This window comes from Vollenhovia emeryi, unplaced genomic scaffold (assembly GCF_000949405.1).
Source record: "Vollenhovia emeryi isolate VEMERY1.0 unplaced genomic scaffold, V.emery_V1.0 DF940071.1, whole genome shotgun sequence".
Classification (NCBI taxonomy): Eukaryota; Metazoa; Arthropoda; class Insecta; order Hymenoptera; family Formicidae; genus Vollenhovia; species Vollenhovia emeryi.
Window position 1 is genome coordinate 1 of NW_011966295.1, and position 12,081 is coordinate 12,081.

The 12,081-nt window shown below is 42.8% G+C and overlaps 2 protein-coding genes across 2 annotated transcripts; one reads left to right on the top strand and one right to left on the bottom strand.

Moving 5' to 3' along the window:
* Nucleotides 1-3,587: 3,587 nt before the first annotated feature.
* Nucleotides 3,588-5,549, top strand: LOC105556373. Its single transcript, XM_012003460.1, has 3 exons — nucleotides 3,588-4,345; nucleotides 4,568-4,690; nucleotides 4,881-5,549. The coding sequence occupies exons 1-3, from the start codon at nucleotides 4,223-4,225 to the stop codon at nucleotides 5,493-5,495; spliced, it is 861 nt and encodes a 286-aa protein (XP_011858850.1). The 5' UTR covers nucleotides 3,588-4,222; the 3' UTR covers nucleotides 5,496-5,549.
* Nucleotides 5,550-6,110: 561 nt separating this feature from the next.
* Nucleotides 6,111-7,545, bottom strand: LOC105556374. The gene is made up of 2 exons (XM_012003461.1): nucleotides 7,274-7,545; nucleotides 6,111-7,194 (listed from the first exon to the last, which is right to left on the bottom strand). Exons 1-2 carry the CDS (start codon nucleotides 7,468-7,470, stop codon nucleotides 6,111-6,113), a joined length of 1,281 nt encoding a protein of 426 aa, XP_011858851.1. The 5' UTR covers nucleotides 7,471-7,545.
* Between the last annotated feature and the right edge of the window lie 4,536 nt (nucleotides 7,546-12,081).

Genomic DNA, 12,081 nt, shown 5'->3' on the forward strand with positions numbered 1-12,081 from the left:
AGAATAATGGTACAAATCAACTGGTGTAAAGAAAACAAACAATTTTGTAACAAGCAATTTAAAAAAAATTTTTTTTTGCTTGTTACAAAATTGTTTGTTTTCTTTACACCAGTTGATTTGTATCATTATTCTGTTCAAAAAAGTATTAAGGTAAGATGATAAAAAAATGAATATTTTACAAGATATTTTGTAATTTACGTCTAAATATTGAAACTTTCAAACCTTAATAACTCAAAAAGTTCTTAACAAAAAAATACTTTATTATAGTGTTTTGGAAAGCTCACGAGATAACCTACAAGAATATGTAGCGAGAAATAGTAGGTTCCATTTAAGAAATTGAAGGTAACCTTTATGTGACCTTCAAATTACTCTTCAAAGTCAAACCTATGGTACCATCTTATGTCCCCCTCGAAACCATACAACTTTTGTCTGAAACATTTTTTCATATCTTTTAGTTTTTTAAAAAATCGACTGTATAAATTAAAATGGCCCACCCTGTATATTTACATACAGCATCCTATGTGAGTGTGTCAAACATGAAGCAAGCTGTAGTCTCAATATACTTGAGAAAGTGGTACAGTTTTGTACATTGAAGAGAAAGAACTTATTGCCGTGTTTCAAGAAAGTCGTTCAAGAACGACATGAGATCGTAAAATCTAAATTTTGATTTCTTTAGTCCACCAGCTTTAGTTGCTTAGTTGCTGATCCACTGGGAATATAGGCTTTTGCCTTTTTACGAGCTTTCGTATAATTATCTCGCAGGTATTTAAAGCGAGCCTTAGCCTCCTCTGGACTAAGAGCCCCTAACGAATATAATGTATAATTGATTCATAACGTATAAAATATCTGTATGTGTATTCACAAAAGATTAGACATAGAGATGTACAGATAGAAAAAAAATTACATATAGTACCTCCTAAAATATTGGATATTTCTAACCATAACGCATTTTTACGTAAATTTGTTCTTTGAGAAGCAGGTATAGTATAGTCGTAAAGCGCCCTCCTTTCCTTCACAGCCCCAATCAAGAGTTCATCCAAGGTATCTTTACATGCAGGACCTTCCACAGTCTTTGTACTGCTTTTGATTATTTAACAAATGGAAAAGTTTAATTATTGTGTTATGAGACGATAAAATATGTCTAAAGAATAGAAGGTTGCAGTAAACATACATATTGTCACAACATAGTTTTCGTCTACGTAAATGCTATCTTCACCCTCCACATAATATTTAAAGCAATCATGCTCGATAAAATATGTAAATTCGAACAGCCTCCCGCAATACCCACATTTGTGCTAAAAGGCAAGCGTACAAAATGTGAACAATAATGCATTAGGATGAAAAAGCCAAAGGAAAAGCATTGAAATCTTAAAATCATCATAACCTCATATCGACGTGCCGTGAGCAGTCGATCAGATATAATCGAATGCTATCATAACTTGCTCATAACAAATTATAATAAATTGTGGCGACCCACGCCACATCAGGCGCGCGGGCACCACACGTCACGGCGCCGCTCCTGCGAGCGCCGACGACACGGCGCGCGGCGGTAGTACGGCGCGCCGCCGATAGGTGGACACAGCGCCGGCAGCATACTCGCATTCAGAATTCGGTGGCGATGGGTATATTAAGACCTCCGGCGGCGACGAAATTTCAATAAGTGTTTCTCGTCGGAGACGATTCGCGAGTGCCAGTAGTCGTCTGTAGTACTGATCGGGTGAGCCCCACGGGCCTCGATTATTTTCCTCCAAGCGAGCCCCTCGGGCCTTGGATTCTCACCGAGCGAGCCTCCCTAGGCCTCGGTATCTTCGCCGAGCGAGCCTCCCTAGGCCTCGGTATCTCCGCCGAGCGAGCCTCCCTAGGCCTCGGTATCATCACCGAGCGAGCCTCCCTAGGCCTCGGTATCATCGCCGAGCGAGCCTCCTTAGGCCTCGGTATCATCGCCGAGCGAGCCTCCCTAGGCCGCGGTATCATCACCGAGTAAGCCCCTTGGGCCTCGGCATCTTCACTCGAGCGAGCTTCTGCAAGGTCTCGACCACTTCCTCGAGCGAGCTCCACGGGCCTCGACTTCTACCCAAGAGAGCTCCTGAGGGCCTTGGCACCACGAAGAGATCCTGCCACGAGTCCGGCGACGAACCCGAGACGTCCCGCCACCAGAACGTCCACCAGGAAGCCCAGAGCGCGTACCGCCTCTGCCACCGTCGCATCCCGGACCACCATCGGATCCACGACTGCGCCAGAGGCCTATACCTCCACCGATACTTGGACACAGTTACTTCCCGTGGAGACTCCAGCCGATTGTAAATATAGGAGCCCGGTTCCGAGAGCAAGGAACCCAAGTCCACTGCAGTGTTGCCACCGTCGACGCAGCCACTCAGACGACTCCGCAGGATTCGGCCGAATTTCGGGTCGTGCCTGTGTACGTGGCGCAACCATCCTCGCCGAGAGGAACGCAGAGCACGGCAGGCCTAGACAGCTCCCCTCCGCGTACACCCGTCGGTCGGCCGCGGACGCCAGGCCGCAGGAAGAAGTCCTCCAAGAGGTTACGCCGGCAACTGGATAGCCTCTTCGGACCCTCTCCGACAAAGCCGACGAAGAAGGAGGAAAAGGAGAACGTGCCGCCGCCAGAAGGTCCGACACCGGGCGGATCACAGACTTGAGACCATCCCCGAAGAAGACTCGCAACCGCTCTTCTCAGGGCGACACACAAACCGCCCTTTTCAGGGCGACCAAAAGTATAGAACGAGAGAACACCTCTGATTCTCCGCAAGGAACACTACATAAATTATAATTATAATAAATTCTATACGAAACTACTTGTAACTTACCTTTATTTGATCCTTATTCATTTTTCTCGTTTGTCCCGTCCTGTGTTGTAATAACTACACCTGACTACACCAGCCTGCACAATCATCCACTAGTTCCGCTAGAAATTGACATCGGCGTAATGACAATAGCGTAAAGAGCGTAAAATAACTAGGCAAAAGCTAACACTCAAATGAGACGACGTGATTGGTCAGCACAAGTTACGCTGCAGTTACGCTTACGCAAGTTACGCCGCATGTAACCGCACCCTTATTGTTAGACCTCCTCGGAGAACTCCTTACCGCGATCGCAATTCCACACGTGACAGGGAGCACCACCCCGCCTGTTAGAGAACACCAATATTTTGCCTCGCTATCGCTGGGTGTCAAGTGCGGGGGCAGGAAGACCTAACCTCAACCGCCATTTCTCCGACGCGACGCTAGTTTAACCACGCAAGAGGTTGAGACACTACAGACGTGCAGCTGCCACACAACCCCCGGGACAGCCATTCGCGCTACGAGAGGCACCACCCTTGTACAAAAAGCGCGAGGCTCTAACCCCAACGATGTCAACGCGGAGTCACGAAATCGCCAAGTCCCGATGCCCAAGATCGAAAAGGCGTAACCACGTGATCACAACCGGCCACGTCAATTTCGCCAGCAAAAGCACCCGACGCACACCCCAACACACGTGGCTTTAACCCCTAACACAAGTTCGAATCCGCTTCGAAAACGCGGAAACTCCAATTCCCCTCGGTACAAGAGCGGAGTCACAAGGGGTTAGGGAGAACGGAAATCGCATACCCGCACCCCCGTTCTCCCCTGCGCCAATTACGTGACCCACCAACGTGACTCTTAAGCCCGCGGCAGACGATGCTATTTTTCCTGCTGGATTACTAGCTGGCGCCTCTGCTGGCAATCTCGCTAACTTCTATGCTGGAAATTGTGTGACCCGCTGGTCACCCTGCTGGCTGATCTCCTAGATTTCCGTGATAGATCAGGTGCTATTTTTCTTGCTTAGTTTTATGCTTGCTCATTGCAAGAACCAATCAGAATGTAGCTTTAGGTAACGTGATCAAAATATTTTCTTTGCATGAAGGTTAGGTACTTAAGTGAGGTTACAGTACTTAAGTGAACTCAAGCCGTGTCGATCCTGTCGCTGGATCGGGAGCCAACACCAAACCAGACCAACAAGTGAACTCAAGTATCAGCGAGCTCAAGTATCATTTGACAGAAAATAGAAAACACATGATGTCCTCCACGTGCAAAAGTGAAAAAAGAAATGGACAAAGGAAGCTATTACAACTCTAATAGAGGCCTACAAAGAAGAGCCATGTTTATACGCAATAAACACACCTAATTACCACAATAAACATATCCGAAGTGAAGCATTAAAACATGTGTGTGCTGCTGTCTTAATGTTTAGACCAGGAACTACAGAAAGCGAGTGTTCAATAAAGTTTCATAACTTGCGGACTCAATTTAATATTGAAAACGCGAAAATAAAATCATCAATGAAATCTGGAATTGGAACTGACGACGTAAATATAAAAATCTAAGTGCTCATCTATAATAGACATTTAAACCCTAAGCTTTTAGAAATTGACTAATCACAGTGGCATATTCTACTCATACTTGACCATGATTGGTCAATTTCTTAAGGGCTTCGGGCTTAAATCGTCTATTGCAGACTAGGACTCCTTTAATCTTTCTTAGTTTAATTTCTTTTTCATTTTTGTAAAAACTTTTTTTTATATTTACAGGTATACAAACCGAATCTCTGGTATTTTAATAATTTAAAATATTTAGAAGCTTATTGCACGCCTCGGAAAAGTCGAAATTCTATAGAAAAAAATTCTACAGAACAACTGTTGATTTCAAATCAGGTAAAATACTATGTTCTTTTAAATTAAAAATGAGTGAATACTTTGTGAAATAAATATATAAATTATTTTTGTGACAAATTATTAGAATTTTATAGTATATGCTTCTTAATAACAAGTAATTATTTATTTCTTATACTATTTATATATTTTACTATTATTTATGTATTTATTTATATATTTTCTATTGTAGAATGAAGAATTGTCAAAGACTAAACAACTATCTCAAGTAAATGAGACATTTATGGATGAAGAATGGTTAGAAGATGAATATTTTGACAATTCTGCTGATAAATCTATAGCCGAATCAACTACATTTCTTACTAAACCATCAGAATCAGTTACAACAGTTAATGACCAATTTTCATCAATCAGTTCTCATACTGCATCTTTGATTCCTGATAAAACATTGCTTTCTAGAAATATTTCTCGTCCATCTCCTTCTATTAGTCCAGCAAATTCTATCATATCTTCATCAGTTAGTACTAGTAGTAATAGCACACATTGTCAACTTCCTCCAGTTACAACCACGAAGAAACGTAAATCAAATACTGAAGATACTATTTATGCTGGAGCTATTGAGGCATTAGCAGATTCATTAAAACAACCCATAATTTTAAAATCAATGGATGTATCTAGTAATTCTTCAAATACTGTACCAGATCCCGTGGATGCCTGTATGGTATTTATAGGATCGATATTAAAACGTTTTAAAAATGAAATATTTAAATTTGAAATAATGAATACATTGGTTTGTACGGCTATAGAAGCTAGTACGAAAGATGTAACAGAAGTAAGACAAACCTGATAGAAATTGTTTTCCTGTTTTTATTTTTTACTTTGTATTCAATTTGAAGATATTAATAACATTATATTCTTAAGTATTATTGAAAAGTTAGAAATGTAAACGCAAAATTTATTTTAATTTATTCGTTTTAATTTGAAATTTTTCTTTTCGCACGTGCATCCTTCAGATATTTATACTTTCAGGTATACATTACATTAATAACTATTATATTATATTATTTAATAGTTGAAAAATGTAAAAATAATATTTAGTTTATTTACATTTGTGGTTTTAATTTGAAATTTATTTTTTCGCATACATGTATTCTTTAGATATTATATAAGTTACATATTAAAAATTTATATAACTGTTATTCAAAGAAAAAAATTAATGTTGTTAAATAATTTTAATGTTTTAATATATAAGAAAGTTATTCTCAGTTTTCTCAGTTTTCAATTTAAAGATATTAATAACATTATATTCTTAAGTATTATTGACAAGTTGGAAATGTAAACACAAAGTTTATTTTAAGTTATTCGTTTTAATAACTTTCACAATTCTTTAATCTATAATAAATAAATAAAAATCCAAACATACAAAGTTACAATTTTTTTAATTAAATTTATTTAAACATAGTTAACAGTTTCCTCTCTCCACAGCAGTATACTGCCATGAGACAGCACCAGTAGTATTAAAGTATGTGGAAAACATATCTCTTATTTCTCCAGCTGCGACAGACGAATGATTTCCGCCTTGTTGGCCCACACTTCGTAACCCTGACTCAGGTGTTTCTAAATATCGTGAATTTTCAGTTCTATATGCAGAAGGAATAAAATTTTGTACTTTTTTATTCAAAAGAAAATTATGAAGGAGGACACACGCATACGTTATGATCTCTACTTTTTCTACAGCAAGTGGTATAGGATTTAAGAGAACTCTAAATTTATTAGCAAGAATACCAAATGCATTTTCAGCAGTTCTTCGTGCCCTGCTCAATCTGTAATTAAATATTCGATTCTCTCGAGTCAAGTTACGTTCTGGGTACGGTTTCATTAAATTAATATGTAAGGCAAAAGCATCATCTCCTACAATTACATATGGCATTTTAAAATTAAAACCAGGTAGAATATTCGGTTGTGGCAAATTAAGAGCGTTTTCTTTTAATTTTTTTCCTAACGGACTTTCACGAAACACTGTTGAGTCATGAATGCGACCATTTTTACCAATGTCTACAAAGATAAATTTATAATCTGCATCTACCAAGGCTAAAAGAATAATACTATCTGTTCCTTTATAGTTACGATATTTAGACCCTTCACAGCGTGGAGGACGAAAGGAGATATGTTTTCCATCCAAAGCACCAATACAATGAGGAAACTGCCACATCATTTGAAATTTATTAGCAACGATTTCCCAATCATCAGGCTTGCATGGAAATGATATCACTTTTTCTTCTAGCACTGCAATGATAGCCTGTAATGTTTCTGGTATAATTTGCGATAGAGTATTTGGGGCAATTCTTGTGGAAAAAGCGAGATCTTGAAATGAATTGCCAGTTGCGAGATATCGTAGGGTTACACTCAATCTCATCCGAGGAGAAATTGCTTCTCTCATTACAGTATCTTTCTTTTCAATATATGGACGAACAAGAATTAATAGTTCCTCCATAACCTCTTCCTGCATTCGAGTGTAATTTTGAAATGATTTTGGATCTTCAGGTCTGCAAGAAAATATAAATAACATACATATAAGTAAAAAGAAATATCACAAAAAATTCAAATTGATAGATTTATACTTACCCTAATTCTTCAAATAACATGGTTAGCACATTATTACACACATTTCGTCTTTGTAGCCACTGTCGACTCCATATACGTTGGTGATGTTTGTTTCGTCGCCGTTTTTCGACAATTAATAATGAAAATAATGCAATTACTTTTTTTCTATGATATATGGCAGCAGCAATAGTCTGATTCATATTTATCTTGTCAAGCATCAAGCAGAGCTCTCACGCGAAAACCAGCACCGTTTGAAGCCAAGCCAGCAACACAGTCAGCAGTACTGCTATCATCGCTGCCCGCAATGCAGCGAGCATACAAATCCAGCTAGTAATCCAGCAGGAAAAATAGCATCGTCTGCAGCGGGCTTTATACAGGAAAACCACGATAAATTCCACAACTCGGTATGCTCGAACGACGCGACCGCTATTTATTCCACAGGAGAACACCCGATTCCACCTCAAACCGCGGCCGGTCTAACCCCGAACCGTCACAGACACTAGAAAGCTCACGGGAAAACCGCCCCCCGCACTCGTGACACCATAAGAGGTCCAACCTGAAAAGGGTAGGAGTATTGTAACGTGCCGTTAACAACAAAGCACTTTCCCCCACCGCGCACAAGTTCCCCGGGCACCACTCCGTCCCGCACCTACAACCAACGGGTATATAAGCCGGCGAAAATCCACCGAGAGCACCAGATCCCGACCTGTGAGCTGAACAGGTCTAACCACGGCGACGACGTGCTGAGTACGAGCCGTTTCCGAACTCGCGAGTTGAGCGAGAAACCGACCCGCCTATGATCCTGGCGCGTGCTGAGCGCCTGCCCGAGAACCGCGAGTTGAGCGGGAGATCCCTGCCGATCCGAGCCACGCGCTGAGTGGCCATCCTCTCCGTAGGCTATCGCGAGCTGAGCGAAGCTTATAATCCTCGCCATGTGCTGAGTGGCTCGACACACAACCTAACCTAACCTAACCGCGAACCTAACCGCGAACACGAGCTGTCACCGGCGAGCTGACAGTACACCGCGCCGACACCGAACGTACCGCGCCTGCGCCGCCCGCACTGAACCGCCGTACCGCGCCGCGTCCGAGCGAACCGAGCCGCGCACGAACATACCGGCCCGAACCGATACTACCGCGCCGCCGCCGACCGAGCCGACCAATCGATCGCCGTCACGCACGTAGAATCTATATGTTTCGAAGCGCTCGTGCGCCAGATTAGAATAGCGAACCGCCGTCATAACGGAATTAGTTATAAGGATAATTGTAAGCTAGTTGTAAGTCATTCTTGTAGGATAAGCTTTAAATATAGTTAGTAGTTAAGATTGAACCTGACTCTCTATCTTTTCGAGACACCCACCGCCGGACCCTAGAATTCCCGCGGCTATCCGTTGCACAGCAACTAACAATTCGAACGGTCACAGTATACAATATATAAAAGAAAGAAAAGCAGCAATAAATCCGCTGATGTCTGGAGCAGGTCGGCGATTTATTTTAGCTCAGTGCGTGCCTTGAGAAAGGCAAGCGCACTACGTCTATCTGCAACAAACAAGGTAGTGACGGGCAACTTAACCTACCTTTGCCCGTCACTTATTACCACACAAAAAAAAATATATATATATATACATGAATGTATTACGTTACACTAATTAGAACTAAATCTAACACTCAAATAATACTAAGGGTCTCTATATACAGACTTTACACGACCCGACGCAGATACCACGAGCGAATCCCCGACGCCTCCCCCATACACGCGCGTAAGACAACGCGGGCAATCCGCCCCAGCACCGAAAAGGCACGATCGCCGCGAGAACCGCGCGGTATCCCGACCGAGAGCAGAATCACGCAAAAGTAATGCACGACACGAAGGCGTAACTTGAAATGGCCGCACGATTGTGGGCTTATGTATATAATATGGAAGCCCCGGCTGAAGTGCCACAGTACTTCAGATGCCGAAGGCTGGTTTCTCGGCTAAGGCGGAAGTAACAACTCACTTGGTGAATGTAAAAGATATACTTTATTGGAGATCAGGATACACGACAAAATGGCCGGTCTTGTTCGTGCACGAGACTAGTTAAGACTAAAGGCCTTTGCACGTAAAAAAGCATTAACCGTAACTGTAATTTTAGTCCATAACCTACGGAACCTACGTAATTTTAGTCCGTAACCTTCGGAATTTTACTTGGGTTGCTCCATCTGTCTGTACGTGTTGAAAACTACGATTACGGACTAAAATTACGGTTACGCTTAACGCTTTTTTACGTGCAAAGACCTTAACTTATTCTGTCCCGCTCGGACAGCGCCACCAACGACCATGAACTGAGTCGTGGTATAGATGGGCAACTCGCTAGTCGCCACACACTCCCCCCCGAGTGCTAATGCTGGAGAGAAATAAAAATAGTTGGTATGACACAGTGTCTATCACAAATAATCGGCGCTGCCGAATATTACAAAGAATATTACAGAAACTTATGATACCGCTGCTTAGAACTAGTCTATACGCAGGATGTATCACAGACAGAATTATACAATAGTACCGCTACTGAGAACGAAAATGTAGACGCAGGATGTACATTGTAAGACGGATTATACAATATTATAGTACCGCTGCTTAGAACAAATATGTAGACGCAGGATGTACATTGCAAGAAACCCGAAATAAAACAGAATATATATTATACCGCTGCTTAAAGACTACGCATACGCAGGATGTACGTATAAACCGCAGCGAATACGCGACCGTGACCAGAATGAAAATTATTGTTATTAGAGGTGGAACAACGGAAAATAAACTTTTACGCGCACTGAAATGACTGACTGTACGTCTCCGTGTCGAGACTTGACTAGCGTGCGGATGTACGTACAGTGTTTTTGTCTAGCCTAATTTGTACCTTCTTTTTAGGACCCGCATAAGTTTTCAAGGTACCTGACTGAGCGCTTGACGAAGCGGAAGGCTTGTCCGTAGCATCGGACGTGGACGGATCGTTAGCGATCGGAATGTCGTCCGGAATGAAGTGAGCAGGCTTAAGACGTTCTATCGATACGGCCGTGGATCTGCCGTTAATCTCGATAGTGTAGACTTTGTCTGACGTCCTTTCAAGCACTTTGTAGGGGCCCGAATAAGGCTGCTCCAAAGGCTTTTTAACAGCGTCCTTACGGAGGAAGACGTGCGAACAGACTGACAACTCCTTAAATTGGAAAACGCGTTTTTTTTAATGGTGTGCCACCGGTATTGGCTACACCTGTCGCATGTGCTGTCTACTCGTCTACAAAAATTTGGGGATCCGGCGTAAAATCCTCCTGGAGGAAAAATTCTCCCGGAATCCGTAATACCGTGTCGTAAAGAAATTCGGCAGGAGAGGCTTTTGTGTCAATACGCACATGCGTGCGTAACCCAAGTAAAACTGTAGGGAGGACATCCACCCAGCTCGAAGTGTTATGGCACATAATCGCCGCCTTGAAGGTGCGGTGCCAACGCTCGACCATGCCGTTAGCGGCAGGGTGATAAGCCGTAGTGCGAATGCGTAGCATCCGATCAGTTTGAGAAGGGCTGAGAAGAGCTGCGCTTCAAACTGTTGACCTTGATCGGTCGTGAGAATACGAGGTGCACCGAAATGAGCGACCCAATTATCGTAAAATGTCTTGGCTACTGTTTTGGCAGTAATGTCCAAGATTGGAATCGCTTCTGGCCAGCGGGAGAACCGATCTATAGATGTTAAACAATAAGTAAAGCTGTTGCTAGGAAGCAAGGGACCAACTATGTCCATATGGACGTGGTCGAAACGCCCGTCAGGAGCCGAAAATTGAGCAGACTCAAGTTTGACGTGGCGAGAGATCTTGCACTGCTGGCAATCGGTACAATTACCCGCCCAAGTCGCGACATCGCGATGCAGGTTAGGCCAGATGTAACGTTGTCTAATGACGCGGTCCGTTACTTTTGCGTTTGGATGCGCGGGGTTGTGAAAAAGGTCGAAGACCTGTCTTCTAAGAGATGCTGGAATGTAGGGTCTGATCGATTCACCTGACAATTCGCAGTATAGCGAATTGTCGCATCTGTCATGACCTTAAAATTACGACCTTCAAGAAAGTGTCTGAAAAATTTTATCGATTCATAAATCGCGGTCAATTCGCGGTCGTACGCGCTATAGTTCCTCTGCGCCGGAGTAAACTTTCTGGAGAAAAAAGCTAATGGTCTCCAACCGTCAGAGGTATACTGCTCAAGGGCCCCACCTATGGAAAAATCCGAAGCATCTGACACGACGCGAGTGTCGGCAGTGTTGGACGGGTGTGCTAATAACCTGGCATTAGCAAGATCAGTTTTGGCCTTGTCAAACGCGGTTTCGGCCTCGAGAGTCCATTGTATTTCGCGTTTATCACGAGACACGGTAGTGTCTCGCGCCAAGTGTAAGCGCAGCTAGTACCGCGCGCGCGAGACCGACCGTGTAAGTTTACGCGAGTACACGAGTTGACGGGCCCTCAGAATTTCGGATCTCAACAACGGCTGTTCCGACGAAGTTGAGACTGCGCTTAATCGATAGCTTGTGTACGATTTGCATAATAAAAGTGTTTTTACTTTTCTCCTACGTGCCCCATGAGTAGAGATATTGCAATGCAAAGTCCACGAGTGTGAATTTTCACATAATTTTTATTCGTCGTCATCGTGGTCGTGGTCGTGGTCGTCGTCAACCAGGCCAGCATCCTTTTCACTTTTCTGCCGCAACGTGGCATTGGCGCTGCTGTCGCGTATCTCACGTATAGCGTCTCGCGCAAAGTTTGAATAAGTTTAGGTGTATTAATACCTTGAACTGGATGTCCACGTATCCCAGG